This window comes from Perissodus microlepis, chromosome 13 (assembly GCF_051167445.1).
Source record: "Perissodus microlepis isolate ML-2025 ecotype Zambia chromosome 13, ASM5116744v1, whole genome shotgun sequence".
NCBI lineage: Eukaryota > Metazoa > Chordata > Actinopteri > Cichliformes > Cichlidae > Perissodus > Perissodus microlepis.
In genome coordinates, this window is record NC_140473.1 from 9,984,274 (window position 1) to 10,009,127 (window position 24,854).

The 24,854-nt window shown below is 41.1% G+C and overlaps 1 protein-coding gene across 2 annotated transcripts; it reads right to left on the minus strand.

The window, feature by feature from the left end:
- Positions 1–1,659: 1,659 nt before the first annotated feature.
- Positions 1,660–24,645, minus strand: vit (vitrin). Of its 2 annotated transcripts, XM_084949019.1 has the most exons (23): positions 24,407–24,645; positions 19,323–19,403; positions 19,048–19,113; positions 18,496–18,652; positions 18,278–18,411; positions 18,124–18,201; positions 15,549–15,725; positions 15,003–15,047; positions 14,598–14,636; positions 14,456–14,506; positions 13,533–13,595; positions 12,954–13,016; positions 10,884–10,958; positions 9,349–9,414; positions 8,853–8,915; positions 8,308–8,361; positions 7,294–7,341; positions 6,756–6,821; positions 5,277–5,424; positions 5,088–5,191; positions 4,113–4,339; positions 3,508–4,021; positions 1,660–3,329 (listed from the first exon to the last, which is right to left on the minus strand). In XM_084949019.1, exons 2-23 carry the CDS (start codon positions 19,354–19,356, stop codon positions 3,151–3,153), a joined length of 2,451 nt encoding a protein of 816 aa, XP_084805145.1. In that variant the 5' UTR covers positions 19,357–19,403; positions 24,407–24,645; the 3' UTR covers positions 1,660–3,150. The 2 variants fall into 2 exon arrangements, with proteins under 2 accessions (XP_084805145.1, XP_084805146.1); XM_084949020.1 differs by lacking the exons at positions 14,456–14,506; positions 14,598–14,636; positions 15,003–15,047 and having other exon boundaries at positions 24,407–24,643.
- Positions 24,646–24,854: the final 209 nt, after the last annotated feature.

The window sequence follows — 24,854 nt, forward strand, 5'->3', positions numbered from 1 at the left end:
GGCTGATGCTGGTCTTTTTGCAGACTTTTTTTTTTTTCTCTCCCCCGAGCCATCCAAGACAGCTTCCATGGACCCACAGTTATCCTGTGGGCTTCAACTTGAGCCTCAATTTTTACTTTGCCCACCCCTGGTATAGTATAATCTCAGTCCACGAGGGCCGGTGTCCCTGCAGGTATTAGATCTCACCTTGGGTCAACACACCTGAATCACATGATTAGTTCCTTACCAGGCCTCTGGAGAACTTCAGGACATGTTGAGGAGCTAATTTAGTCATTTAAATCAGCTGTGTTGGTTCGAGGACACATCTAAAACCTTCAGGGACACCGGCCCTCGTGGACTGAGATTGCCCACCCCTGTACTATACGGTTTTATTTAAAGCAGGCTTGGATTTCTTTTGTACTGAAGGAAAAACCTACTCAAGCAGTTTAATGGCCTCACATTAAACTCTAGCATACTTGGGTATATAGAGGAGCTCCTAATTGACTCTTTGACTACAAGGTGCTCTGGTCCTGTACCTGCAACAACCACAGTTCATCACCCCTCCTCCACCGTGCTTCACACTTGGTGTGAAGTGCTGATTGAGATTTTTACCAACTGTGTTTTTTGGTTGACTCTGCAGAATTTTGAAAAGCCAAGCCAAGCTGCCACATTCTTTTCAGAAGAGGAGGCTTGCTCCTGGCAACCCTTACAAACAACCAATACTTGCCCTGCTGTTTTCTAATCATACTGTCAGGAATGCTAACATTTAACATGCTAACTGAGGCCTGTAGAGCCTGACATAAAGCTTCTTTGGCAGTTTCTCTCTCTGACCCTGGGGTGAATTTGTTGAGACATCCAATTCTGGGAAGATTGACAGCTTTACACAACATGCCTCATTCACACCCACTCATGCGAACACTTTTTTCCTTACACCTAAGTGTTTTCTATCTAGCAGTCACACACATTCACAGTATGATGAATGGATTGGAGAGCAATTTTGGATACTGTGGCATGCAAACGAGAGCAGGCAGGGATCGAACCACCAAACTTCTAATTAGCAGATAACCCGCGCTGCTTCTTGAGCCACAGCCATCCCATGTTTTCGACTTGTGAATAGCTTTTCTTACTGTAGAGTGATTAACTAGAAATTTCTTGGGCAAGGCCTATAATATATTCCCATCAACCTGGGATATATTAAATCCCAGGTTGGGCAACAATTGCTTCTTTAAACTAATTTCTGATGTCGTTCCTATTGTGGCACTGTGTGCACACATCTGAATGCTCCAGACCAGCAAACTGCCCAAACCTCTGCTTTCACGGAGATGCTCACACTTTGAGAAGTAGGTGCTGCTAATCAAATGGTCATCAGCAGCACCTACTTCTCCTTTTAATTCCTGTAGAAGGAGCAGGAGTGCACTTAATTTTTTTTTTTCAACAGTACGTCTGTATTTTGACAAAATAAATAATGGCATAGAATAATATGTCCTGTTTTGTAATTCATCTGAGGTTTATTTAAACAATTTTAAGATTTTCTGAGGATTAGATGACTTATTATGTCCTGATGCGTAAAAACTCAGACGTTCTTTTTCACTATGACTTCATGAGGTTTGTTTTCAATGAATAAAAACTGAAAGCAGTCTGAAAAGTGAAGTTTTAACAAAGTGCAATAAAAAAAGGCACTTTAGGTTCTCTTCATTTTCTTTATTTTATTAAAAATTGCCCAAAAAAATACCGATTAATTATCTGAACATTATTAGTGATAGGCTTCTTGAATATGCATATGTACAAACAGGGCATAAGAATGATAAAATCATAAATACTCTTCCAACAAAACTGCAATATTAGAAGCGAGCACTGTTAGAAAATAAAGATTAACATGAGTTGCTTTTATTCCTGATAAGAAGCAGATTTGGGATCTGCCGTCACTCTTTACAAAGATAAACAAGCTTACTTTTCACACAAGTCCACATCCGTGTTATTGCTTTGCCTTTCACCTCCACTTTTTGGTTGCATGTAAAAATCATCTCAGCACCTTAGTCTCTTAGGAACCCAAACAATGTTCCTACGATCAAATCTCTCCTATTAGGAAGATTAAAATGCACCAACTCTAATACAGTATTTTCTCTTTACAGAGAATTGTAAAAAGCACCGCGCTATTAGGTTTATGAAGGTTTTTAAGCCATAAGAGGAAGTGCTAGGCATGCTTTAAATCTACATTCCTCTGCAAGCACCATACCCCAGAAAGACAGTCTTACAGTATGTTTATTTCCCACTAAGTCACCCTTCAAAAAGGCACTACAAGTCACACAAAAAGCGCTACACTAATGTTAATGAATAATGTACTAATGCCCAGTTTTAAACATAACATTAGGCCTGACAAGCAGTGGAAATGGTCTTTTAATATCCTTTTATGCCTTTTATAAGTTTGAGGTCACAATTTTAGATTATTAAATATTTACTTAACATGGAGAACTTTCTAATTGAAGCGTTTGTTGTGCAGCTTTTTTCTCGTTTGACAAAAGTTTCATGCTTCATTCATAAAGCGCCATCTAGGAGGAAATATCACAACCTGGCAACCCAAATGCTGGCTTGTTCTTTCCAGCTTGGCTCGCTGTCTGTGCTTGCCCACTTGCTACTTTTGCATGTAGTATGCATACAACTGGGGCGTCGCACTTCGCGTTTTCAACTGTCTTGCTGTACTTGCACCTAGATGGATTAAAATGTACCCTGAAGCCATGCTTGCTTGCAAACAGATTTCTTGCATACCAAGTATGAAAGATTAGGCGTTCTGTAAAGCATTAGTAAATTTTCTAGCATTAATAAGACAAGTAGCAACTTATAAAGCCTTTATGATGGGTGACTTACTGGTGCTATTCCAACTGTTAAATACTTGTCTCCAGACAGAAAACAGCTGGCACCACACTACAGCTGTGATGTCAGTTTGTCACACTGCGTGCCAATCCTTTAACATTAGCACCATCTGAATATTTGGGATAAAAATTCTTTTTCATGTATTTTTGCCCCCACCTACATTCAAACCCCTCCCTCTTCAAATATGGGGCACTGCAGCCAATCTAGCACTGCCATCTGGGCGACAGAGTGAGTAAATTTACCAGCAGTGCTCTGTTACTAAAGCCTCGGATCCGGACAGGCCTCTCGGCACGTACGTCCTCAGTTTCTGGGCTGAGAGTTGAACTCCTGGCAGATGTTGTGGATGATCTTGGGTACAAATTTGTATAGGTTGTCAAACTCATCCACGAAGAAGGAGTGCTCCTTGTCGGGGTCTGTGGCGATGTACTCCAGCTCATCCTGGGCTGCCCAGGCGATGCCGATGGAGTAAGCAATCACACCTAGATCATGAGAAGGGAGAGCAGATTACACACACACACACACACTGTTTTTCACATCAAACAGACAGTAATTGACACCAAACTGTCGACTGACACACAACAGAGAAAACAACTGTTTGCATCATTGATCCTTAACTTCAGCCTTATTTTTCAGATTCTGTTACAGATGATGTCTGACCTTGGCGATGGACCGCCAGTGCCGGCGCCCTGACATCATCATAAGAGCGTCCATCCGTGATGACAATCATGATCTTGCGTTTGTTGGGTTTGGATTTGCTGAAAAGCTGCTCTGCCGCGTAGGTGATGGCAGCACCGGTGCTGGTCCCGCCGCTCCAGTAGTTGATGCGCTTGATGGCGTTCAGCAGCTCGGCTTTGTTGTTGTACTGGCCGAAGGCAAACTCCAGCCTCTGCTCGTAGGTGTACTGCACAGCCCCGACCCGCGTGTCCGTGTCTGAGATCTCGAACTCCCGCGTGATGTTGGCCACAAACTGCAGCACCGTGCGGAAGTTGCCGGTCCCCACGCTGCTGGAGCCGTCTATGACGAAGGCGATGTCGTTGGCGTTGAGGCAGGTTTTGCTGCACACCAGGCGGTCTGTGTCGCACACTCTCTTCACCAGGGGTTGCACGGCTTTCCTCAGGGCAAACCAGCTGTTCACAGGAAGCGAGAAGAAGCCGTTCGTCCGGCACACGGCCTGCGGGACAAAACAACACACCGTGCTTTAAACTGCTTTGATTTCCATCACGAAGCACAGGCTCACCTCTGAGACGGTGTGTGTCACCTACCTTGTCAACAAAGTTGGCCTCAACAAGGTTCTGCTTCTCATTGTCGTCGGGACCCTCGATGGTGACGAAGAAGATGTTGATGCCGGACTCGCGTGCAAGTCGAGACGCCTCTTCCACCTTGTCTGTGGGCCAACCGTCCACTAGTATCACAGCCACGTTTGGAGCTCCTCCTCGGTTTCCATTGGCATCACTGAAGTAGTGCTTGTTGATGTAGTGGAGGGCTTTTCCTGTCAAGACACCAGGGGGCAACGGGTAGATTCTTAATGGTTTTACTGTATATGCAAGTCTGGGACAGAAAGCTGAGGAGTATAAAAACAGTCATTTAATCACAAAGCTTAAACTCATCCTTTATGTGAATAATAGGCTAGAATATAAAATGACACAAAATTGACTTTTATACAGAAAATACTGAATGCCATATAAAAACTTTACATAGTAAAGTACATATATTTTGCTTCTCTATGGGATGCATTGCTCAAACTGTGCATAATCACAAAAATGTGGATACCTATCATTTAGTCTATTACAGTCTCGTCGGTGGTCTTAACAAAGGCTCTGCTGGAGACTAGAAAGTTTTACAGCCACTCACACTGTTACTTCTGGGCAAACGCAAACAACACTATTTGGATCGGCATGCAAAATTTAGCAAGTCATAAAGGCACATGTGGCAGTGGATGCATGCTGACGCACCAACCAAAGCAGAAAAACCGCAAATGCTCTCTGAAAGCTGCCCCTTAACCGGGCTGCTAAAACCGAGCGCTTTTTGGTCAGAGCAGAGGAAAAACACGGCCTACGGGATCAGGACTGTAATTTTGCTAACACTGTCTCGCAGCAAATTTAGATTTAATTCTATACTTGCATGTGAAAATGTGCCTGGCTAGTAAACCATGCGATAATTGCACCCCTTTCCCTTTCACACTTGTGTTTGTAGGCATGTGCTGTGTAGGCTGGCAGCTGACGCAGAGGGTCGCTTACCCACATTGGAGAGGCCTCCTTTCTGCACAATCTTATCTATGGCTGCTTTCAGCTCTCTGGAGCTGGAGTGAGTCTTCAGACTGATCTCTGTCACAGGGTCATCTCTTCGAGACAAGACAACCAGCAGTTTCACTATTTTTTGTCATCCAAAGCTAGTACAAGATAACACAAAAAGAACAAAGAGGTTACCCGTATTGGATGATGCCCATCATGGGGCCTGCCACACCCGCATTGATGGTCTGAGCCACCTCAGTTAGGAAGTCTTTCTGGATCTTAAAACGCCGCTTTCCAATGCTCCAGCTCCCATCCATCAGAAAGGCCAGGTCCACCTTACAATCTGTTACACAAATTCATGTTATTAGATCCAAATATCATGAGGTAGGTACAACTATACACTCAGACCGGCCTTAATTCTTCATGACACAGATTCAAGAAGGAGCTAGAAATATTCCTCAGACATTTCGGTCCTTATTGACACGGCAGCATCACACAGTTGCTGCACATCCATGAGGTGAATCTCCTGCACCAACACATCTCAAAGCTGCTTTATTGGATTGACATATGGTGACTGTGGAGGCCATTTGAGTACAGTGAACTCACTGTCATGTTCATGTTAGAGCTTTGTGACACTGTGTGTTATGTTGTGTGTTAGAGGATGGGTACACTGTGGTCATAAAAGGACAGACATGGTAAGCAACAACACTCAGGTAGACTGTTGTGTTTAAGTGACTGCTAGTTTGTACTAAGTGTACTTGGTGAGCTTGTGCAAATTATAGCCTCCGTTTTCCTGCTTTGAGCCTACAGGAGTGGCACCTGGTGTGGTCTTCTGCTGTTGTAGCCCATCTGCTTCAAGGTTTGACTCTTTGTGCATTTAGGCTGCCTTCTTGTCAGCTCAAAGCAGTCTCGCCATTCTCTTCTGACCTCTGACGTGAACAAGACATTTTCCCCCAGAGAACCACTGCTCACTCTATATTTTCTCTCTTTTGTACCATTCTCTGTAAATCTCAGTAGATCATCTGAAATACTCAGACCAGCCCATCTGATGCCAAAATCCATGCAATGTTTAAAATCACTCTCTCCCATTCTGATGTTCGGTCTGATCAGTTCAGCAGGTGGTCTTGCCCTTATCTTCATGCCTAGATGCACTGAATTGCTGCTGTGTGATTGGCTGATTTAATCTTTATAGTAATGAGCAGCTAAGCAGGTGTTTCTATCGAAGCAGTGGATCAAGAGACTTTATGCAATGTTGAAAATAGATTATTAGCGCTCAGCTCAGCAGTTCTGTGCTGTGACTGGCTGCTTAGATCTTTGCATTAATATGCACTTGGACACGTGTACCTAACAAAGTGGCCACTTAGGTTATACAGAAAATGCAACTGAAAGTGTGGGCTGTATTTTCAACTATCTGCCCCAAAGGACACCCAAATTTAGCCCACAACTGTAAGGCCAAATTAAACAACTTCTGGATTTTATGGATAGGAGACTTCACCACAAATGTATAAAATTGATGCATTTACATGTATTTAAGTTGGGGTTAGGGTTTTATGAGGAAAGATGTCTCTTTAACATGTGTGGTATCCCTCAATAATACAAACACACAGAGTGCATACAGTGAAAAACACAAACACTTCTCGCTACAGTTTCATTGAAGCAGTATGGGGACCATACCTGGGTTTCCCTGTGACACAGGCTCAGGAGCTTTGCGGAGAGGTTCTTGCTCCCTCACACTGAAGCCTGGAAATCAAGAAACAAAAGGAACATTTTAGCTAATAAACAAATACTCTATATTCTTTTATTCCAGGAAAGAAGAAATGTTACAAAAATAATTGAGTGCATAACTAAACCAGTCCTTTTTAGTCCAATAATATTTATAAGATCCAAGGCAATGCATTCGTGCTTTGTAATGAAGCGAGAGCACATGTCTGCTTTTGTAGAATAAACCCAGTAGTTTGTTTGGTAAAAATTTCCAGCTGCCCATTTTCTGGAGTCGCCAAACGTTGGACAGTATTTGTTGTGGCAAATATCGAGCCAAACAGCAACCGATTTTACCCTCAAACAACCACACCAGTCGACTCCTTCAATTACAGGCTGAGCAGAAATCCAGATGCTCTTCCGTGGATGGCGTCAGAGTGGTTTGTATTTACAGTGAGAACTCGGGATTTACTGGCAAAGCGACTGTTTTAGGGGAGCGGACAAGCAATCTTACCTAATTCATAAGGTGGCGCTTCTGGATTCCAGGCGTCCACCGGCTCCACTGCACAGATGACATCACACAAGCTCAGCATTAGCGCACTTGTATCGCAGAGCAGCAGGTAACAATTTCACAACACTCAACACAAATCCCATATAGAAAACAGCAGAAGTCAGAAACATCTTTTAACTTGAGCTAATGACGTATCTTATGTATTTTTATTATTTAGTTTCAATATAAAGCACTTTGTGTCACTTTCTGTTTTTTAAAGTAGGGCAGTTCGATATAAAGATATATATCTGATGACGATCTATCGTTTCATTTTACGCTATCGTTTGTTTCGTGGTGTCGCAAAATAAACTGTTTACGGCAATATTTTTTCACCGTTTTGATGGTCACTGTAGTGGCTATATTAATTTCTTAAAGTTCTCTCTTTCTCTTATATTTAATATAACCACACTACCAACGGACAAGCGCAACAACGACGGTAACACCATCGCGTGTCCGCGTGTTTATGTTCCACATAAACCTTTCACAATAAAGCTCAAGATCCTGTTGAGACTTTTCAAAATAAACTGAATCACGTGAAAGAGCAGATTATTTACGGATGAGAATTAAAAAAGAGCCGCCAGGTGCTAAAAAATAAACCTTAGACTCAAACGTTAGAACAGGCTTTTCCCCGCAGCACGCTGTGTAACAAATACAAAGAAAACGGCGGCTGTTACAACTTATGTCTAAAAATGTATCGTTTGATGCATCTGTTAAAACACTCGACTCCAGCTACATGATGCGCAGCTGGAAACACTTCCCGCAAGTCGAGCTGCCCGAGATTCACAGAATTTACAGAAAATGTTACATTTTTGTGATTTATATCGTTATCGGACGATAGGATTCTTATATCGGGATATGAGATTTTGGTCATATCGCACAGCCCTATTTTAAAGTGTGTGTGTGTTTTTTTAAAGATAGATGGATGGATACATGTCTTCCTGGATGCAAACAGCTGCAGTCATACTAACCCCTCCTCACCTTTAGTGTTGGCCGTATCCATTATTTTACGATCCGAGTCAGCAGGTCGCTGCACTGAAAGTAAATTGTCAGTGATGGTGAACCATGACACACAAGACAAAACCACACCATAGCATTACAGCCTGTCCTTACTGGCTCCATGTTTCATTTGGTTGGATGTGTGGTGCTATTTTTGTGGTACACCCTGAAAATGGCTAAGCCACTCGGTTTTCCAAACCATATCCCTCTGGATTCGGATGCTCGGCTGTGTCTTCAAACAGACGGAACCAGGGCCTGTAATCTTTTTGCACGCCCTTTTGTGTTTTGTCACTGGGCCGTATTGTAAGTGTATTTTTAGTGTGAAAGAAAACAAATAAAATGTGTTCGTTCTTCAAAGCATTTCAATGAAAAGTTCAACATTTTTGTGAAATATGCTGCGCTCTGCATACAAAGCTACTCCCGTACATGTAAAAACAGCTTTTACATGATCCCAACCCACTCATTTAACAACATCTAACCGGAAGGCTTGTTAGTTCCCAAAAATGAAATAAAAGGAAAACACTTACGGTATTGTCCAAGGTTATAATACCAGCGCTCATATTCTGAGATATCAGGCCTGTAATCCCGAGCTAGAGGAGGATGTTTTGAGACCCGTTAGTATGGACAGAACTTCAGAGGGAGAAGCACACATTTTCATGGTTGTGATTGGTTGGTATGTTCTCCCCAACCGATCCCAGACCAGTGAAAACAATGGCTTTATGCAGAATTATCACCTCACATTATTTCGCTCTCACATGCACAATAAACCTGCCCTGCTCTCTTCTCTTTTGCACTTCAAAGAGTCTCCCATATGGCAGGCAGATGGCATGTAAACATAATGTCCCGAGAGACACATTGCACGTACTTACACATGGAGTCAATTTCAACACATACATGGTCAGCAGATACCAAACTGTATCAGTCACATGAGCATGCTGCGTTAGCACATGCAACACAAATGCATACAATGTGTAGTAGCCTGCAGTAAAGAGGCCAATAAAGACAGAAAGAAAGCCGACTTACCTGTAACCTCAGGTGTGCTGGTCTCACTCCAAGCGTATCCTGAGTCTGGAGCTGCATAACTTACATCTGAATGTACAGCAGAGAAGGTGGAGGCATGAGCAGAAAAAAGAGCTACATACAAGCTGCTCAGAATAATTATCTTCTCATTAGCTAATTAGAGTGAAGATTTGCAGCATTAATTCTACCCCATGTGGGCACCCCAGATCTGACAGTTAGTTGATCGAGGTCATTCAACTGGAACTCTGATGTGCAAGTTTCATTGAATGCAACTACATTGTATACGTGCAAGTAAGAGAAGCATCAGGTGATGTAACAGCTTTACATAAGCTTCGACTGCATTTAAAAGAGCACAGAACACTGCTGGATGACAGTCTGCACCATGATGAGCAACAGCAACCTGTTCCTGCACCAACAGGTGCTCCTGGTAATGATACAAATGGCTTCTGCATGTAAAATTGTCTCAATAAATCAATAAAGGTGTGTTAATAGGGCATCTGCACTGAGTTATTGGTCATGACATTATTGCATAAAGCCTTTTTACTCTTGCTTAATGTCAATGTTTCTGGAAAACTCTGATCTCTGGGCTCTATCAGGTTTTATCTTTATATCTTACACTGTTTTTACTCATGATGAAATATTGCAGGTGGACCATCCCATATACTGTCAGGTGACATTTATGGCACTGGAAAAATTTCCTCTATGCAGTAAATGTCCATATTATTACCATTATTATTATCACAACATATTTTAAAGTCCTGATCTGCTATAAAACAACCAGTGAGTAGATCTGTCAGATAAATGAAGCAGAGTAAAAAGTACATTTCCCTTTGTCAAAGTAAAAAGTGTCATAAAATGAATATACTCAAAGTAAAAGTGTCTTTGAATTAAGTAAAGTATGTTACTCTGCAACACATTTAATTGGTTTTTAAGTCTGAATAGAATTGTTCGTAGGTCCATGCAACATACAAGTAAATATGCTGTTCCCGAGATTCAGTGTACTCATTAAGGTTAAAACTGTATTTGTTTTTAAGGAAAGGAAAAACTTGCCTACTTGAAAAACAATGGATGGCTAAACACATCTTTATGCATAAAATGTAACACATGTTTTAGAAGTCAAAAAGGTAACTTTATAGGTGTGAGCCTATTCACATCAAATAATTAGTAACATTACTTGTAATAAAACTACGGATGATTTGATTTTCATTATTCTAACAGTATGATTTGGCAAAGTGAACCACCAGAAATAAAACAGCTTTCATGTTTTTGCAGTTTTTCTATAAATCATCACCTCTAAAATTGTTTTAACCTAATATGATAATTTAAAAAAATCATTATATGTAAAGGTTTTCATAGTAGCCAGTGGATTCATGTGCTTCATAGATTTTTCAGGGTTTTTTTTAACATTTTTTAAAGAGATCTTTAAAGGATGGAGTTGCTTGATTACTTTGAACACTAATCAGTGTTTAGTCAGTTTAGAAAATATTTATGATTTCCACATGGAGCCTGATCTATCTGTTTGCCTTTGTGCTTGGTACCTGCTGGTCGGCGAGCTCCAGGGAACCAATCGGGATGAGGAAAAGAGGGGAGTGGCCAATCCCTTCTGGGTAAAGCTGTACGGAAGGGTGAGAAGATTAGAAAGCTGCATTCAGGACAAGCATCGGGGAGGCGCATACTTGTGACTCCACAAACCACTTTATTTGTGGAGGTTGGACAAGATGTTTAGCCTTGAGTCAGACAGTAAACATGAAGGAGCCACTCAGACACAGACTGAGTGACCAAAGCCTGCTTTAGGAAAGTTTAGCAATTTTTCTTTCTTCCTTAAGGGAAAAGAGAAAAAGGAAGATTAAAAAATGTTTGGATCACACAAGGTTTCTACTTACAGAGCAGCTAACAACACTGATCAGATTAACTAGCCTCATAAGGTTAATTGAAATAGGCTTTATTGCCAGAATCCCTTACAGAGGAGCAAAACCATAACAGTGCATTTCATCTGTTTATACTGACTGAGCCATGACAACACACTTCAGCTAACCCCTCTCTGTGGTGGATGGGCAGCTTACACAAACACACAGACTGGGCTTTGAGGTTCCCATCCAGTGGCAGCCAGTAAGCAGGGCCTTTGTTGACCAGGACGGGCTGGGAGAGCCCAGCATGCCGTCCAGTGAAGCGTGGGAGTATTATTCTAAAGTTGGTGTCAAACTAGGGTCAGTGTAGATAGTAGGACGCAGAGATTAGGCTAATCTGGTGCTGGTCAAAAGCCCAGCGCTATACAGCAGACAGCAGTGTTATTTTTTTCTAATGAAGCAGGTGCTTTATAAGGATTGAGTTTAACTCTCTAGATCATAGCCACCTCAGCGATCACCACGGGCAGACGGTCACCACGGGCCCGGGGGTCACTCATTCTCGCTTTGGGTATTGTATGGTATGCCTGAAGCATTACTAACATGTCTGCATGAGACTTGTTGGAAGAGGCCCATTGGACAGAATGGATCTTTGTGGGTGTGAAAGCCGACACATACAAGGCTCAGCTGGATCAAAACTTTTTCACTTGTGTGACCGATAAATTCAAACATCTGTTTGAAGCAGCAGGGTGGCAAAGCGACTGCGGAGAAAATCCTTCAGCTCATAAATCATAGTCCGAAATGTCAAAGTCAGCAAGCATCTACCTTTCAAGTGTGTCCTTGAGAAAGACAGTGAATCCCTGCCGACTCCAGGGGGTCTGCTGTGAGGCCGATCCTCACCTCTGACCTCTTCCAGCTCAAAGAATTTCCCCTCAGGGATTCAATAAATTTAAAAATGGCATTATTCTCACCAAATGCCAAACTTAACACCCCTTTTCTGCACTGATCAACATCTCAGTGGGTTTAGGTTTGACCTCAGATCATCAAACCTTATGATCAGACATCATTTAAACTGGACTTTAGGAAAATGTGTATAATTTTAGGGATCCATGGTTTTGCATTCCTCGGAAGAAAAACAGAAGCACATTCCTCAGTGAGCCAAACCTCGCCTGGTTTGAATGGCAAAGAGCTTTCTATTCTTGACAAGCTACTTAGCAGACCCAGGTCCTGCAGCACTGCGGACTGGCTCAGACGTCTCTCTGGGAGCAGCACAAGGCCACTTGGTGCTGCTGCTTTCATCTCTCCCTTCCTTTCTCAAAGTATTTACAAGGGAGGGGAAGACCCCAGACCAGATGGGATCTGTCATACATTGTTATTACTGTACTGACAGAGCACATTTCTCATCCTGGTCTTAGTTCAAACTGAAAGTTATTCTGGACTTTGTGAAAATATGGCATAAATATGGCATGACAGTGATATTATATCATCTCTCACCTTTAAGGTATATAAACTTCATTCTTTACTGCTGGGTACGGTGAAAGTTGAGCATCTTTGATTTCCACACCTCTATTATAGAAAGCAGGCTCATGCATTGAACCATAGCGTCCCACAGACGGTAAACATTAGTGCTGCTTTATAAAACATTTCAAACAGGGTTTTACTGCCATAGTTCTTCCCCTGTTTGATCTGACCTGTATATGTACTACGTCAGTCTCCCTGCATGAGCACTTTGCAGACTACCACTCTGGATCTGGAGATACTTACCAGGGTTGGACTGGCTCATGGTTGGAGTTCGCTCAGGCTGGGCAGGCTGAACCCTGTTAAAACCTATTTGTAGCAATGAGAAACAGGCAGAACGAGAGAGAGGAAAAGGAAGGGGGAAAAGGGGAAAGAAGAGCGCTTCAGTTCTGGGGCTTCATCTACAAATACAGCCCAGCTGCTTTGCTTTGAGTGAAGCTGAAGTTTGCCCACAGCATGATATCGAAAACAATAAGATATATGCTGGGTGTAACTATTCCTCGTTTGCCTCTTTTCATGTTGGAAAATGAAAATATGAGTAAGAGGATGTGCCTGAGGGCAGAGAACAGCAGTTATCGTGAAAGGAATGTTAGCTGAGATGCTTGATAGAGCGGGTTAGTGGTGACCCTGGGGTGAAGATCACAGGAGCTTATGAGTGTCAACACCAGGGTCAAGCTTACACCATTCATACTTCTCCTGGATTCTTTTTCCAACAAAGACATCAGTGACCCCTGTTTCTCTTGACCCCAGCCCCACCAGCTCCATCAAGCCTACCTGTTTGTAGCTCTGTACATGTGTCTATGCGGGTGCTAATGACAGGCTGACCTGGACCAACTGGTGAGGATGGCTGCCTCCGGACAGGCGACCCTGGCTCTTGTTTGTGTATACCTGAGACCACAATGAAGAAAGAAGCATATAACAAGAAAGCATGAATATAATAAAATGACACCACATTTGTATGTTATTCATGATATGATAGGTTTGTAACGCACCCCCTCAGGGCATCTATCATCTTCGGAGTTACCTGGTTTTGGTTTGGTTTTATTAGTTTATCTTACTAATGTTAGTTTAGAAAAGAGGCCTGAATCTTATGCCCCACTCTGTGGTTGGTTCAGGGTCCTCCTTTTCCCTTTTCTGTGTAGTCCATCTTTGCAAATAATTTTATTTCCACTAGTGCTGTTAAAATGACGTTAATGCCATAACCGCATTAACGCGGCAAATCGCTAACGGAGATTTGCCACATTAATGCAGTTATGTCATTTTAACGAGATTAACGCTGACAGCACTAATTTCCACAAATAATCCAACAAAACATTTGCTGACCTGCATCAGTCTTGTGCCATCTTATTTGGCAGGCTCCTCTGAGCCATCAGTTGACAGCTTGTAAAATATTTGGGGGCTCATTCAGGATAGCCAGTGGATTTTGCCAATAAACACATGGTGAAATTAATATGAAGCAAGTAAACACATTAGACAAGAGTCCTTTAAATCTACTAAATAGTTTCCAACACAATATACTTTGAATATAGTAGCAGTTCAAATAGTTCATTACTTGAACAGGACAGCAGAATCTGGTCTGGATGTTGTTAGAAAATTATTGAAAACATATATGCACATGCTGGGCACAGATGCCATGCATGGTTTAGATAAACCAGTACAAACAGGAAAAAGCAAAGTAAAGGAAGACAGAGGAAATGTGGATGTAGGTAGAATAAGATAGAAGACATCAAAATTAAAAATTTGTTTACCTGCACTGGCACGTTGTGGAACTCTATGTGAATAGGAACCTCCTCTGAATACTTTGAAGAAATACCATGGTTTAGTTACATTTGAACTGCTTGCTTGAAAGACTTTCCATGAGCTGCACACTGAGTGAGAGTGTTCACATACCTTGGCTGGGACTCTTTCTTTGACCACTCTGTGACTGTCCTAACACAATATGACACAATGTGGGCAAATTTAGACATAAATCTATGTTTACATGTAAGTTACCAAAAAGATTAGTGAACTGTTTATTATTTTGAATGGACTATAACCCCAGTAGCCCCAGTCATAACATTCCTGTTTTAAGTTTTCTACTTAAAACAAGTTAGCTGATCTGAACTTCACAACACAAGTTTGCCACTGACAGTGACAAACTTGATTTGAATGCATGACCACTGACGGCTTCAAGAGACAATATTTATGTGAATATTTATTCCTGCGTACCTTAAAGCAGCTTTAAGCAACACCACCAGAAACCCTCACACCACAAAGAAAAATATTGTCAGTCCCTCTTTGCTTCCTTTTACTTACTTGAATTTGAAGCTGCCGCATGGGCAAGGTATGGGTGAATGCTGCCTGGATGGAAGAAAGACAAATGGACTGCCGATATGGAGTGAAGAGAGATAATGTTACAGAAAATGAAAGGGAGAGAAATAGCTGGAAGGTTGTCTGGCACATAGCCCATGTAATTTGCACACATACCTTATGATACTGTAGCATTGTCTACTCACTATCGCTGTATTTCTATCCAAAACGGGGCAGATGACTCAGTGATTACTGTCTGATAATCTTTTCATTTAATGAGAGTGATGAAAGGTCTGCTGATCATATATGCTGTTAGTAACTGAACAGCATCATATTAACTTCATCGCAGAGCAGATATAATTTGTCTTAATTGCAGTTGTCGCTTGCAATTACCATCTGCAATCATTCAACTTTATTAGTCAGCTGCACACTAATGAATGCTTGTTCTGGTATTTGTAGTTACTGCTAATGTTATTAGTTAATGTCAACTTGGCAGCGCACAAACGATTTCACTTTTGGTACAGAAGTCATTTAAGTGTTTGCTTCATTCACCTGCTTCCCTCACTTTATGTACAACGGGTCGAGCCTTGGTAGTAGGGGGTGAAGGTGTAGTGGTGGAAGCAGTGGTGGGAGTCGGTGTGGTGGTAGTGGTCGTGGTTGGTTCAGGAGTTGTTGTGGTGGGTTCAGGTGCTGTTGATGTTGGAGGAAGCATCGTGGTCTCCTTTTGATCTGAAAGAAAACAGACAAAGGCAGTGGTGCACGATGAAGATGGATAGAGAGGAAGAAGGTCTACAGTAACTTCTGTGTTGTAATGCATTCTTAACATTCTTCACCAGCCTGCAGCACTCAGCCTGAGCAAAGCTCATCATGCCAAAGTCAAGCGCCGGGATGTCTATCTACTAACCTTTTGTCCCCAGAAAGCATTGATCTGGTGCCAACAGATGCTTTGATACCAGGGTTAACACTGAGCAAGACTTGGTTGGAAAGCAAAAGTTCTACATGCTTTATTTTAATATCATTTTGGTAGTTAAATAGTATTTAAATTTCAACACAATTATCAGATAATTTATGCTATGCACCACTATTAGATAACAATAAAGATGAAAATATCTATCTTTAGAAATTTAGTACCTTCACTGCTTGTTTGAGAATCTTTTAAGTTCTCATGTTAAATTGTTCTGACCAGCCATCTATCGCACATGGTGATACACTATATTGCCAGAAGTATTAACTGACCCATCCAAATCATTGAACTCAGGCATTTCAATCATCTCAATGGCTACAGGTATATAAAATCCAGCACCTAAGTATGCAGACTGGTTCTACAAACATTTGTAAAAGAACAGGTCGCTCTCAGGAGCTCAATGACTCGAGCATGGTCCTGTGATAGGATCACACCTGTGCAACAAGTGCACTCATGAACAGAGATGGGCAGTAACGCGTTACTGTAATCTGATTACTTTTTTCAAGTAACGAGTAAAGTAAGGGATTACTATTGCAAAAACGGTAATTAGATTACCGTTACTTTCCTGTAGGAACGCTGCGTTACTGCGTTACTAAAACCGTGATTTTTTTGCGAGAATGTCTCATGACAGTGAGTAAGCGAGTGCGACGTTTGTGACAACAGCTGTGTGCAGATCAACAATGGATAATATATCGAGTGCGGGAGAGAGTATGAGCGTGCAGCGTTTAAAGCCTGGAAGTACTGACCTTTGAGTTTGATTCCATAAAAAGTGACAAAAACATTAACTTCCGTTGTGCGTGGGAAGAAAACTTCTTTTTACAGCGAAAAAACCCCCCCTAAACAAGCACCGAGTGCGCTACCACGTAATGGGAAATTCACAGAGAAGCTGCCGTATCCTTCCACTGACCGCTGCGGCACACCTGCACCAGAGCACACCTCCGTCTACCCTACTCCTGCTTTACAGGTGAAAATAGAGCAACATGACCGCTGAGTCTTTGATTTTATTTATTTTCTGCTGTGTTTTACTTGCATCTATTTGAAAGACTGAGTGTAAAAACAAAAAAAATATTTTATTTTATGTGCTGGAATGTGCAGAAAATAGGTTTAAATGTTAAACTAATTTCTTCCAGTCAGAGAATGTTGCATATAATTTAATTTTTGCTTGATGCATAAAGTTAAAAGATTAAAACTGATAAAACAAGTTTAAAAAAAGAGAGACTTTTCCATTTGATTACATTTTGTATGATGGATTATGCAGAAAAAGTAGAATTGGGCTGAAAGATCTATCGCTTTATCACCTATTCAGGTTGTAAATCGTGTTTTTAAAAGTAACTAAGTAATTAATTACTTTTGAAAATAAGTAATCAGTAAAGTAACGGGACTACTTTTTGGGGGAAGTAATCAGTAATTAGTTACTGATTACTTTTTTCAAGTAACTTGACCAACACTGCTCATGAACTAAATATTTCACAGTCAGCTGTTAGTAGAATTATAACAAAGTAGAGGTGATTGGAAATTACAGCAACTGAGCCAAGCAGTAGTAGGCTGTGTAGCATCACAGAGCGGAGTCAATGGATGCTGAGGCGTATAGCGCGCAGAGGCCGCCAACTTTCTGCAGAGTCAGTTGTTTCAGGAGTTGGACTCGACCCCCTTAGTTCCAGTGACAGGAACTCTTAGTAGAACTTGACTGGCCTGCACAGAGTCCTGAAAACCTTTGGGATGATTTAGAGCGAAGACTGTGAGCCACACCTTCTCCTCACCATCAGTGTCTAACCTTAAAGATGAGCTTCTGGAAGAATGTTCATAAACTCCCATAAACACACTCTTAAACCTTATGGAAAGCCTTCCCAGAAAGTTTGAAGCTGTTATAGCTGCAAAGGGTAGACTGACATCATACTAAACCCTATGAATTAAGAATGGACTGTCACTCAAGTTCATATGGGTGTGAAGGCAGACAAGTGAATACTTTTGGTAATATAGTGTATGAACCTTTGAAGTTTACCCAAAAAACATTTAAGTTTCCTTAATAAAATTATCAGAAAAAAATGCATGGTACCAATCCTTTTTTCTGGTACTCTATATCTGAAACGCTCTCAGCTCGTGCACTGAAAACATGAATTCACATAAAAACATGCTATGAGGGTAAAAATAACCTCCTCTCACTTGTTTTCACATAGGTCGGTCTTGAAGGGACGTAATCCAGAGTAGATGGGTAGATGACTCCCTTCTTAGGCTTGCCCACTGAAACACAACAAAGTCGGCATTTAGCTGGAGAGTGACTTCTAAAGAACTGTATTTAACCTTGTTGACTTTATACCCGAGACAACGAATGATTCCCTCCATTTAGGCAGAGACAGAGAGCGCACGCCGTTGGAGTTGCTGCCTTTGTAGACATTCTGTCCAGCCATCTTCCTCACTATCACCTTTCCTCCTGAGTTGGTGATTACGCCACTGTGGAAACCAATTTTTTACTGTTAAATGATAGTTTTGATTTCACCCATTAATTTTTTTTAGAGTCATCACTCCAATGCTAACCTGTGGATGGCTGCATTGCAGATGCTGGAGATGGAGGCAAACACTCCTGTCCCATAGACTTGCTGTCTGGTTTCCCTACAGCGTGGGGGACATTTTACTATGAACTCTGGGAGATTGACCTTTCCTGCTCTGACATCGCACTCTACAGCTGGAATCACTGTCAATGAAAGAAGAAAAGGAAGACAGGATCATAATGTTTTTAGATTTCATTTCCAGACAGTTTTGCTTCTTTCATAACATTTACTTACATTTTATTGATTAATCAAGAATAAAATTATCCCTTGAAAGTATTTGTTGATTATACTTCAACATGTAATTCGGACCGTTAACATATATAGAGTAAGAAGCTGTAGAAACAAACGTTTGGTGTAAAAACCCACATTTTTAAGCCAACTTCAGCCCAATTTTAACCTCAGCTGCTATACACACAGCTTTTTTCCTGCAAACCAATGCAGTCATACAATATTCTTTAATATTATGGGTTTATTTTTGCTTGTTTAGTGACCCCTAACTGAAGCAGGACACTGAGGCTTGTTCGGCAACGATGCCTACCTTGCTTTGGTTTCTTATTCTTTGGTCCGTTAGGCTTGGCCCAGCATTGGTACGACAGGAGGAGCGCTGAGGGTGAGGCAGAGGGAGTTTCATGTAACAGCAGACAAATGATCATAATCATCAGTATGTTTACTGTACACACAAGACCTCAATGACAGAGGAGACTGCTGTTTGATGGTGTTAATGTGCAGAAAGCCTGATGGGGATATTATAGTAGTCAACCTTGATGTATTTGAAAACAGTATAGCCTGCAGACACACAAATGGGTTGCTCACCAAGGCAGATGGCAGTGAGTGATGCTCTGATCATGATGGACAGTGATGTTCCAGCACGTTAGCCAGACGTTCTTGTATAACCTTTGCAAGGGCAGAAGGAGAAGAAGGAAGTCAAACTGAAACTTTACGCTTACCTGCTGAAAGCAACTTTGGACCTTTCACTCAACAGGCCTCAGAATGACAAATGTTGTGTCTGCTAAGAACAAAGCAGAGAAAATGCATGCTACTGAGGCACACCCTCTCAAACATTTTTGATAAACAGCAGGCCAATTATGGAGTGGCACTACACAAACAGCTGAGTATCTCATCTACTGCCTGTAAAGTCAAGGTGGCCAGATGAACATTGCACTGTCTCAGTCAACTCAGACACTTTACATTAGTTAAAGTCAGTATTTCTTTCTAGTTTCTTCAGTTGGAAAAGTCTCAAGATTTACAGCAAACATCTGCGCACAGTCAAAAAAAACTGCATGTAAAAGTCTGTGGAGGCAGACTCTATTAGAGAGCGCACACGGACATAATTTAATGCGATAGGAATGGGGGGATATGTTCAGTCAGATGGCTTTGTTTGACAGCCGCAACCACATCAAGATGGATCTTTGTCTGGAACACTGTCTGTTTACAGTAAGAAGAAAATTTCTTTCAGTGTCTGTCATTCTGTCCAAAGTAAAGACATAAGTTGAAGCCTGCGTTAACAAGATCAGATGAGGACCGCCAAGCAAGGTGATATTCTGCACTTTGCGTGTCAGCTGTAAAGTAAAGATCGCACTGGTGGTAACTACAACAACAAGGTCTAAAATAAAATGGACCACCACTGAGATTCTTTAGGATGCACAACATTCTAGTTCATGCAGTGTACAAGAGCTTTGGGACAGCACTACATACTGAAGTCTCCCTCTTAACAAAGGAATAATGTACCTCTTAACAGGGGTGGCGTCATGTCTGACCTCCGAAAGCAGGGTCAAAACTATGTTATTTAAAGTGAAGTGCTGCATATTAGCAGAACTTTACTATTACATGAGTTTAAAAATACACCTGTCTCTGGCTGATGATTGCTACACGTACTGAGGTATCACTGACAACATGTCAAACTGTGGCTACACTGAGCACACAGGTTCACAGAGCATTTCTGAAAAGACCCTTTTTCAGTTGTGTCATTTTTCATATGAAATAGTGTGTAAACACATGTGTTAGCCATGACATTTAATAATGAGCCTCTGTACCTGAATATAACAGAACCTTCTTTAATGTCATTAGGAACGCCTGTGTTTACCTATTCCACGTGAAAAATGGCTTCTGTGAGAAAGAAGACTTTGGCCTCGGCGGTATTCCTGTGAGTAGAGGTCTAAAACCGGGGAACTAAACTCTGGCTTTCTTCCTTTTCGTGGTAATGGGCTTGTTTGATTAAAGATTTTTTTATAACCACATTTTAATTATTGCTACAAGATCAGTATATACATGAGAAAGTTATCTGCTATTTTGTTGGAGGTTAGATTGATGTTGCTAATGTTTCTAAGTAAAAATATGAAGCCTGAACTAGCTACTGGTTAACGTAGCATAGCTTAAGATGTGTGTGTGTTAACTCAGAACCACAGAACTTAGTCAGGCTGGTTATTTAACTATCCTAAAGTGATAGCAAAGTTTCAGAGAGTCTTTAAACCTTATTTTCTTGTTTTCACTGGACTTAAGTTGGGTTTTTTAGCTAGCTTAGTCCATCTCTTTCTAGTGGTTATGCTAAGCTAACTGGTTGCTGACTCAAGCCTTATATTTACCAGCAAAAACCCACCCTATAGGCAGTTTTTGCCAGGCCTGGGATGGTTTTTCAAATTCTTCATTCCTTCTTTAGTATAACTTGAACAAAATTCTGCCACAGATACAAATGTTGGTGATCTTTAGGTTATGTATGTTTAATGTGCCATGTGAAACAAATACAAACAGAGAACACAATTTTACACTCACAGGGGGATGAATACAAAAATCAAAAGTATTGGGATTTATAGAAAATGTTTTTTTAAAAACATAAATTATTAAGGATTGCTATATGTGTGACAATGTTTGTGCAAAGCTTTGTTGAGGCTGGCCCACCTCTTAAGGATTAAATAGGATACATAAAGACTTGCTCTGATCATAAAAGTAAGATAATTATATCGGCATAGAAAGCTTTCTGTCATATGACATGCGATTTCAACTTCATATCAAAAAAGACAAAGTGTGAATATAAGGCTTTTCTCCCTTTTTCCAGAGACAAAAAACAGCAAGAATAAGAGACAGCTTATACTCAAAATAAGCAGAATATGATATGTTTGATCATCTAATTATGCAGAAAACGGCTGTTACTAAATTATATGAATATACAGGCAACCTGCCCTTACCCATTTCCCTTCCAGCTTCAGTCCAAATTATTGTTGGATGTTGACTATGCTGCAGTAAAGTGATATCAATGTTTTAATCTCAGTCCTACAAAAAGAGAAAACATTTTCCCAGAATGCTAAAATATTTCTTACAGACTCAAGAGTGAATTATCAACTGCTTCAGCACCATCCTATGCTGCATTTCCATCACATGTTTAAAGAAAGATGTGCTTGTCAGGCAAACTTAGGTATGCTGTGTAAATATCCTTGTAACAGTCTTGGAGTACTAAGATACCGCAAGCCATTCTCTTCCATAGCTCTCTCTTAACTCTCTACAAAGGTTGCGGCACAAAACAGTGTAGCTTGTTGAATAAAAACTAAGATCACCAGATCTTTCCTTAGTGCATTCATGAGCACTGACATGGCACTGATGCACAGTCGGGACTACAATTTGTCCTCCCGAGTGAAGAAAAACGAAGCTGGAAACAAGCTGGGACAGATATATGCATCTACAGTGCAGGAGTGAGATCTGCAGTAAGAGGAGAGGTGAGTAAGTGCGCTTTCATAAATGAAGCGAACTGCTGATCAAACAGATCAGGTGTAAGGCAGCAATCTCCCAATTTTACAAATTTAGAGCGACAAATTAAAAAAACAATCAAACAAAGTAAAAACGTAATTTAGTGTCTATGCTTCACTGAGAAAAAGGATGACATCATAGTGGAAAAAATGAATGACAAACAAAAATGATGATAATTTGGAATTTGTGTTCTTAGTGTGAGCGTCTAAATGCCTCCTTTTCATAGCAATGAAATGGTGGGCAAATGATATCCTTTGACAAACACTTAGGGGAGTTTTCTGTACAGTAGATAGTGAATCCTGAGAGACTTGCAGAGACACAGTCTTGCATGCTGACATGCACACGCACACACACGCAAACACACTCTCTATTAAAGAAGCTAAAATAAACAAAGATTTGGGATAACTTATCACATGCTCAGATAGCTTTGGAGAATGCTTATTTAAGGACTTTCAGACATTTAGCATCGAGACAAATCACAAACACATTGTCCTACATACTGCTGAAGTGCCCTATAGTTTGCGTTCGCCTAAACTTTAGATAAAACATGTGTAATTTAAATAGCCTAGCTTTGCCTCTGAGGTTGCATCAGCTATATTCTCGGTCGTCATTGGGATCTCCAGCATCTAATTTCAGCTGGGTGGGGATACAAATCAAACAAACCATTGACATGGTAACAAGTATGAAAAAAGCTACAGAAAAACCAAAGTGATTTTCACAGCCACTACAAAGACTCTGTGCATGAGCCTTAGTCACTTTGTAGAAAGCAAAGCAGCTCAGACAGCTCACATAGTTTAAGGCATTAAAGTCCATTTCAACTAACACTGTCACTACAATGTGGATTACCTGCACCGAACAGCCTTCACCAAGATTACACAGTGCCGAGCTGTTTTGCACGAAACCAGCTAATCTGATGTTGCTAGTGAAATTAAAAAAAATTTCAGCTGCTGTGAAAACTTTCACAATGCATAAAGCAGAAAAAAAATCACATCTTGCAGGAGCAGCACAGGTATACAGTGGATGTAATGTAAACAGTGGGTGTCTGTGGGTACTTCAAAGACCAGCACATAATAGGTTTTGGAAGCATAGGTACAGACCACAAACACTTATGACTGGTGCATCTGAGTCTTCAGAGTGCTTTTTTTGAACTGAAAGCACACAGTTGTTGTTTTTTTCCTCTAATGCAGCTTCTGCCAAGTAAAAGGTACTTCTGCATTTCAGCAGTGCCACATTTCTAGGCTGGAGTGACCTGTGCAAATGCAACAAGGGTACACACTAAAGGAGACTGAGGCTTATTTAAATATCACGACCAGCTGAGAACTTGCTTTCACCAAGTTCCTGGGTGATTGCATGCCCAGAGCAAGAAAGTATTTACACGCACACCCGTGCCAGGCAGTGTTAAATCCCACCCTTCACAGGTGTCAGAATTGTACTGTAAGCATGCTGGATGTGCCAAGTGTTGTAGTAACAAGCCAACTAAGGAACCATAAGAGAGAGATCAAAATCAGACACCAAGGAAAGCCAACATGTCTCTACAAGGTCATTTCTGTAGCCTTTTGGGCTGTGCTGCTGCTGCTGACTATTTGTTTATCCAGCACAGCACAGGCTGAATTACTTTAATTCTTGGCACTGGCTTCAGTGCAAGCCAGAGCCTGTTTATGTTCTGCTGCTGGACATACTGTATAGAGACCACCTGCCCTTAATCAGTATGTTTCAAACCAAACAGAACAGAAAGACATAACACATAAGAAGAGAATGTACAAGAAAGTAATTCAATAGCTGAAAAAGTCTTGCAGCTGCAATAATTTAAAGCTCTGGCAGAATGATTCCTTTCAGGATAAAAGCCTGGGTAACTTAGATCCTTGTGTTTTATTTTATTTAAAAAGAAAAAATAAAGAACTTTAAAAAATAATTTAAGCAGCTCTAGGTTTATTCAAGCAACTTGTTAATGCAACTTTCTCATGAAATAACATGAAAATCAAAAATCGAATCAAATCAAATAACATGCGATGTTGATTTAAAATCCCCGACAGAAAAAAATAGGACTAAAACGCGTTGGAAGCCAATTACGCGCGTCGTTTAAATAATTCCTATGTGGAGCTGCTTGTTAGCTCTGTGTTCAAAATTCCCATCCTCGCTGAGTAATGATGTGTGCTTACCTGATTAGGTATAATAATCCTCCGAGGTTTAAAGGGGTGATTCCCAGCGCAGGTTTCCTGAATCCTTACTCTTTCATTGAAAAGCAGTTTAACGCGTGTGCGAGCGCTCTTCCACCTGGAGTTTTTCTCCTGCCTGAGCGCAGCGCTCATTAAAAGTGGAGAACGGGACGGGGGCGAAGTTTCTCCTATTTGCCCGTCCCACTTCAGGCTTGCAGCTCTTCACCCAAGCAGAAGAAGACCAGTAACCCGGGGCCATCGAGACAGCGCGCAGACAAGTGTTTTCTTTCTCTCTCTCTGAATCAAATGACGCACTGCCTTAGTATGCCCACTGAGGGAAAAAACAAACTATGATTCTGACTATATGTTCTAAAACTCATTCATCCCGATTACCTGGCAGACAAATGAACCACCTAAGATGAGTGTGTCATCTCTCACCAGAGCAATCATT